At 35.9% G+C, this 7,894-nt stretch overlaps 1 protein-coding gene across 1 annotated transcript; it reads left to right on the forward strand.

Moving 5' to 3' along the window:
• The first annotated feature begins 2,594 nt into the window (after window positions 1-2,594).
• LOC128212964 (glucose dehydrogenase [FAD, quinone]-like) lies at window positions 2,595-4,915 on the forward strand. Its single transcript, XM_052918379.1, has one exon. It carries the CDS (start codon window positions 2,672-2,674, stop codon window positions 4,463-4,465), a length of 1,794 nt encoding a protein of 597 aa, XP_052774339.1. The 5' UTR covers window positions 2,595-2,671; the 3' UTR covers window positions 4,466-4,915.
• Window positions 4,916-7,894: the final 2,979 nt, after the last annotated feature.

Below are 7,894 nucleotides of genomic sequence, written 5' to 3' on the forward strand. Positions count from 1 at the left end.
TTTCAAGATGAAAAGTCTTGAATAGAGTCGTGTTTCTTATGAAGTATGTATCCTGATAATTTGGGGTTTATTTACTTAATTTTTTATTAAATGATTTTTAGACGAAGACGTCTTAAAGGATAAGGGTGAAGTATGTAATATAGTATACTATGTGATGTGTTTTTTTATTAACCTTCATGTGTTATCATTAGCTAGGAATTTACGGTATTTATGTGGTCATTGATAATTGTTTACTGTTAACTGTTATTTCATGATGTCGTTCACCTGACCAGTCATGTGATTGAGATAGAATTGTTGGTTCCCAAACTGTTTTTCATGTTTTTCTCATTAATATTCATTCCATATTTAGCAACCAATGATTATATGTTTTCCTGAGTTTTTAACAAATGAATGTCTTGTTTCAAGCTTTTGGTGAGCCTCGGTTAAATAATATTTCTCAGGAACATTTCTGATTTTGGTTTCTGGCGTGATAGTTCTAATTAATTTAATAAAATTTCATTGGAATGGAAAACATCAAAGTAAAGGTATTTGCTTCTTTTATGTTTTTATTCTACTTGTATTGCAATTGAGATTCAAATAGATGTTAATTGAGATTTATTATTGATGGGATTTAACATGGTGTTTTAAAAAATAACTTAATATTTTTTAACATGCATGTTTCAGCTTTACCATAAAACATGTAAGAGGATGAGCGTGACTTCTGTCTACTTCCATATCAGTAACTGAAGTATATATGATTATAGTCTACTAGAGATTATACTCTAGGTGTGTGTGTTTTATGTATATCAAGAATTGTAAATTTCTTTGTATTGTTTTCAATATAATTTTAATTATATTAACGGTTTTAATAACCTACATGAATTAATGGAACTCGCTGTATTTGTGTATTTTGTCTTATGTTCTATTGCTTGTATTTGTGTACATTGTTTTATTTACAATTTAATTATAGTTATGTCCTATGTTTGTTTCTGGGCTTATTAAAAATAGCTCAGTTCATTAATTAGAAACGTATTACATAGTAAACATATTGGAGACAACTGAAAATAAAGAACTCAAAATATTAATCACGCTTTGTCTTTTTGGATCTAAATTTATTATTATTATTATTATTATTATTATTATTATTATTATTATTATTATATCTCTATTTTATTACCCTATTTATCCTAGCGACATTCATGGTTTCTCAGACCTTTCCATATCTTAGATCATTCAAGCAAACGATTTGGGTATACATATACATGTGACAAAAGTTTTCGTTGTATCATGTGTTTGTTATTACGATCGGTCTAGTCGTCCATCGTCTTTCATCAGCAATCGCTTTAAACAGCATCTCCTCCTAAACCGTTCGGATAATTTTGATCAAACTTCACAAGAATGTTCCTTGGGAAGTGTCCGTTAAAACATCAACGAAATGCATGCTCAAATCTTCTTGACAAAACCGTAATGCCTAAAGCTTAGGTATTTCTTGTTAAAGGCCTAGTTTAAGGAATGTTTGGCATGATAATTCCCTGCTGTGCATCTCCTGCTAATTGCACTGGTGTCACAGTAGGGGGAAATTTCCTGTGTATTCATTTATTGGCTAAGGGCCATTTAGGGTCCATCATTTCTATAATGAACCCTCCAAAATTGCACAGCAGGATACTCAGATTGAAGATCGGATAAGACAATTAGACAATTAGATTAAGACCAATACATAGATTTTTGTTGTTGTTTTTTTTTTTTGGTGGGGGGGGGTCACTTATAGAAGGATTAAACTAGGCCTTTAAGAATACGAGAGGTTCGCAAAGGGAGTAATTATACTTAAGTCTCTATTGCCGATACATTAATGAAAACATATCATGGTTTTAAAATGATTTAATTTAGGTTGTGTTTTAATATAATATTTCATGCCAATTTCACAGAAAAGTGATTGCTTAAGGAAAGCAATTAGATATCAGTATCCAGAAAATTTCATTTCAAAACTTCATCTTATTACTGCCTCTCGTAAGCTCACCGACTTAACTAAAAACGAATCAAAACGGTTCATTTCCTTTATTTCTCCTACATTATTCATCATACTCAATATTTGATTGTTCTACAATCTATGCCATTTGACTTAACATCTAGGTCAAAACTAAGGTAAACAGCTATCGACAAGAAGTATACATTAAAATTAGTTATCTCTTACCAGTTACACAATAATTACTTCATGCGGAACATGTAAAACATGCAAGTTCGGCATGATCAGCGAGAAAGTCCTCAAGCAAACTCCACTCACAGATACTTGTATTAAGAGTAAGCCAATGCAGGGGCAGCTCTTGGGATCTGTATCATACTTTAAAGTATCTGTGTCCGCGCGCACCCCTTTTAATATTTCAGAGCATGAGTTGTAAAGTTGTCTATAAAAAAACACATCAGTTTAATAAATACTCTGGACTCAAGAGGATGGTACGCGGCCACCAAAAATATCATTATTCGGTACTCAGACTTGCAAAATAGTTGGGTTTTTTTTCTTGTGTAGAACATGAAAAAATACTAAGTAACGCCCGCGCCAACATAATTCAGTGAGCCGCCCCTTTACCTGGCACACATTAGGCTCAAGGGCATTGTATCAACATTGCACTAGATTTTCGCTGGTAGCTTTACTTTGTAATTCGTGTATTCGCAGTGCGGGTCTCATAGGGAACATATGGCGTATTTGCAAGTAGTTGCGGTTGCTGTTGTTGCAGTAATTGCATACATGTTTATGACTTCATCACAAGTAAAGGAACGGAAAAATGTGATTGACGGAAATCCGGATAGTGAATATGACTATATCGTGATTGGCGCTGGATCAGCGGGGTCGGTTGTTTCTTCCAGGCTTGCAGAAGATTCAGGAAATAAAGTTCTACTCTTGGAAGCCGGTGGGCATTTCGACGAAAGTGAGGAGTTTCAAATACCTCTGAAATGGCCAAAAGCGATGCGAACGAAGCACGATTGGGCATACTTCACCGAGCCGCAAAAATCGTCAAGTCTGGGATTAAATGGAACAAGAGGCTATTGGCCAAGAGGCAAGGTGTTAGGTGGTTCAAGCATCATGAATTGCATGCAGTATACCCGTGGTAGTCCATTTGATTATGACGAGTGGGCAGCGGCCGGTTGCACGGGATGGGGCTACAAAGACGTACTTCCATACTTTATGAAATCAGAGGATTTGCAAATTGACAGTTTGAAAAAATCACCATATCATAGTACCGGCGGTCCCATTGGTATTTCGCACAGCTATGTTACAGACCTCAATGAGAAGGTCTTGGAGGCCGGGAAAAGTCTTGGATACGAAATAACAGACTACAACGGCGAAGATCAACGCGGATTTAGTATCATTCAGAAGTTCATAAGAAATGGTGTCCGCAGTAGCACCGGATTAGAATACATCGGAAAAGAAAAGAAGAAGAATCTCCACGTTTCTCTGCACAGTTTCGTCACGAAGATTGATATTCAAGGTAAAGCTGCAAAGGGTGTCTGTTTTATTAAAAATGGTCGTAAACTGTATGCAAAAGCCCGAAAAGAGATCGTTTTATCAGCCGGAGCAGTGAGCTCCCCAAAAATGTTGATGTTGTCTGGTGTTGGACCAAAGGAACAATTGAAGAGCTTTAATATTCCCGTTCAAGCTGATTTACCTGTTGGCCAAAATTTACAAGACCACCAAATGCTTTTCCTTTTCACGAACATAAACAAACCGCTATCTATAACTCAATCTGTTGAAGACAGTACATGGAACAAAATCAACTATGCGATTCGGGGACAAGGACCCTTGGCCATGGCTGGATTAGACACGTCAGCATTCTTACACGTCGACAGATCAATGGAAGGTCGTACATACCCGGATATACAAGTAATATTCTGGGCATATCTCTTTCGCGATAATATTTTCAATTACAATGATAAAGTTGCCAAAGAATTTTTGGAACATGATCCTAATCAGCATGGGTTCACCACGGATATTTGCACGACCCGACCATTCAGCAAAGGACAAATTAAACTCAAAAGCTCCGATCCATTTGACGACCCCGTCATAGATTCACAGTACTACACCGATAAACGGGATATAGACGTGATGATAGGAGGAATAAGGGTTTGGGAAAAGCTCATGGAAACGCCGGTGATGGCGCAATTAGGGGCGAGTGTAAATCGGATGAAATTGTCCATGTGCTCACATTTAGAGTTTCGATCTGATGCTTACTGGGAATGCATTATTCGCCATTTGTCGGTCACGGAATATCACCACAGCGGAACGTGCAAGATGGGGCCAGCTGATGATCCACGTTCAGTCGTTGATCCACAGTTAAGGGTTATCGGAATTAGGAATCTTCGCGTTGCCGATGCTTCAATATTTCCAAATGTCACATCTGGAAATATAAATGCACCAACAATTATGATAGGAGAGAAGGCTGCTGATTTAATTAGAGGAAAGGACACTGTTTCACATTTAAGAAGAAAATAATGATCATGTTGGTCAATGCTTGGACTTTTAGTATGTATGAATCATACAATGTTTTTTAACTTTAATATTTGTTATTACATGAAAGTTATGGCTTAAAAATAAACGCGAGTGTTCTACTGATGCAAACGATTGCCAATGTATGCGTTTGGTTCACACACAAAGAAAAAGTGTGTGCATGTGTACTAGTTCTTGCTGTAAAATATGTTTTGCAAAGTACTTGCGGCTATGACGCTTTTGTTGTGTCTGCATAGAATGTTGAGCTGGCTGAAAATGCCGCATTACTCATCTCGGCTCGAGGCCAAGTAGTTCTCAAGGCCGACGAAGGTTGTGTTCATAAATTATGATTGATTAAATCTTCAACGCCAGTCCTTGCTGAATAAATGCTAAATGTTCTCCATTCTTTTTTAACTTCAATGTTCTAGCTATGCACAAATTAAAATGAAGATATCATTTACGTCTTTACCAAATGCCAAATCATCCCTAAGAAAAGAGAATTGTGTATCCACCCAAAAAGAAGTTTCCAAATTATACATTGTCGAAATCTGCATTGTTTTAACGTAATTGGTGTATTAATGTTCGAATTTTAAACAATTCGATTAATTGAACACCTTTTGTTGCTAAGATGACATGTACATGCCCGTTATCTTACTGCGGACGTACTTTTTCGAAACCGTTCGTATGAAGAGACAGGGGTACCAGTCTACTGTATTTACCAGTGACGTCCGAACTATTTGTTTACAATTGGCGGTTAAGTCATGTACTATATGTATATACTATCACCGGTCAAAATTAGACAGCAGCCTTTACCAAAACTAAACAAGCATTTGACATAAAATGGCATTACGTACAACAAGTCTAATAAACAACAAGCAGAATAAAAACTTTTATAAAATAAAAGTAATCGATTTAATGATGCAATATAACAACGGTCAATCAAGTTTGCCAAATCGAGATGTTCAACGCCGAAAGCAAGAAAGGCAAAACAGGAATCTTATACAGGACAATCTCAAGAATCAAGTGAAGTTACTTAGCAATAACAGTTCCTGAGTTAGACCGTTCATGATGGAATGATTTCCATCATCATATGTATTAATTTATTACTAACTGGATAAGTGATTAACATGGAATGAATTACACGAACTATCAGACGAGATACAAATTCGTGGCATCCCTGTTAAGAAATGTATTTAAAATATGCACATTCTTATTAATACATAAGGTTTCTTACTCAATGAAACGGAAAGGAATAAGGAAGTACAAACGCACATAAAAGATAAGCACATCGAAAGGATGCCGGTGTTTAATCATTCATAACAATATGATTTAGTATCATTACAAGGTAACTACATATTCACTGCAGACAGTATATTGTTTCATACTTTGGTGCTCAGGTGCGCGCCGCATCAATAGAAATAATGATTAAAACAGAATATTTTGCGTGTAGTTACCATGCTATGGATTATATAAGACATACATACTTTGTTTCTTTATTAACTTAAAATTAAAGTATGTGTTGTCAGCACTGGGACCAAGAAATCTTTATGACTTTCATTTCAGTAGCAGTCATTGACATTAACACCCTACGGAAGGCCATTCACTAGTTGATGGATAGTCTAGTCTAGCAAGCCTCTGAATTAGCTAGACCGGACGTTCGATCGACTATTGAATGTCGTTCGGTAGTGTTCTGAATCGGTTTGTCAAAGTTTGCCAAAAAATATGTTCAACGGAATGAATAGCACAAAAAAAACGACAAAAATATTGATGCTTCTCAAAAAAAAAGATCGGGAATCTTACTATATTTAGTACAAACGTTGACACGCGTTCACTAATTGGCTATTTTTTATTCACTATCCAACGATTGTGAAGGCAGTAATATTAACTTAAAAGATAATATAGCTTTCTCCCACCTCAGAGAAGTAGATCCAAAAATTTAACCATGCTAGAATATAAGTATCTTCCATGGCCGAGAGTGTAAGATAGGTTCATTCCGACCCGAGCGTAGGGTGTTTTGCAGAAACGAGGTTTACCGTAATGAACCAGGGAACCTTGATGCATCAGGCATTACTGCTCTTGGGTCTAAGCCTTGCAGTTTACTTAATTTTGTTTAACTGAGATGGGAGAAAAAGCATCTACCATAGCTGCTCGTGTAAGATAGGTTAAAGAGGGGAAGGAAGAGAAAGGGGAGGGGAGAAAGATAGGGGAGGGAGATTTGAGTTGGGAGGGAATTGAGAGAGAGAGGATAACGAGAAGGGGGAGATAATGTGGAAAAGAAATAGTTCGAGGTATGGGCGAGAAACAGGCGAAAGTGTGAAGTGACAGGGAAAGGAGAGCGAAGAAGGAGATAAAATGTGGAAGTTGAGAGGTTGATAGCACATAAGAAATTTTTTGAGATTTAAGAGGAAAAGAGGGGAGGATGTGTCAAGGGATGAGAAAGTGTGGGGAAAAGAGGCAAAGATAAGGAAGAAATCAAGATTTGATAGATTCTGACCAGCACCGCTAGTTCCCGTAAAAATTCATCCAGGATTTGAAACCCTGGAATTTTGTCATAAAACAAAACTTGAAGGTTTAAATGGCAGATTTATATTATATTTCCGTGGAAATGTTATTTGTTTAAATTCATACAGTGGTACGAAAAAAAAAACCACATGTTATAATATTATATTTTAAGAGCTCTATTCTGGAATGACAATTCTTAGTTAATTGCCTTATTTTAGCGATCTAGTATTATTTCTATGACTTCCATTTTATTGCTTATTCAGTCTATTTATATTATTATTAAGTATTCTATAAATAAGTGTATTATTATAATAACAATGATAAACAGTGACGCCTTTGGCCATCACAATAAAAGATGCGAAAATATATCCATGAATAAAAATATGACTGTAAGTTGTTTACCGGTAGAAATTGATAGATTAACTTTTGAAATATGAAGAGTTCTGAAAAAGTGCCGTAAACAGTGCGACTTGGAGGCACCACGCCGCCGCATACGGTATGCGACGGATATATCACTGCAATGAGGTTGCGTAACGCAATTACAACTTTGAGCAGGTCCGAGTAAATGCTTAACTCCTATTGGATAAAACAACCCATGTGACATTCATTCATTTCTCCATGAAGCATACGTGTATGCAAATCAGCTTATTAATAATCATAACCGGACTATTTTCTTTACAACCTATGACGTCGCGACATAGTAGGAAGTTGTTTACATTAGTTAGCGCATTTAAAATGTGTATTGACATTCAAAAAAATAGTTGGGGTTAAAATAAAGCAACAACTAAACAATAAACCTTTTAAAAATATTGATCTGGTTTTATGTTTTATTATTAATAACAATAAATTGATTGCGGAGAACTGGTAGCTGAAAGTTCACTTTAAGGAACTTAGGTTTAAGTTTTATTTTAAACAATATTTTATTACACAATT

This window comes from Mya arenaria, chromosome 13 (assembly GCF_026914265.1).
Source record: "Mya arenaria isolate MELC-2E11 chromosome 13, ASM2691426v1".
NCBI classification, from domain to species: Eukaryota; Metazoa; Mollusca; class Bivalvia; order Myida; family Myidae; genus Mya; species Mya arenaria.

Coding starts and splice junctions, on each gene's coding strand:
- LOC128212964 (XM_052918379.1), top strand. CDS start 2,672: ATGGCGTATTTGCAAGTAGTTGCGGTTGCTGTTGTTGCAGTAATTGCA.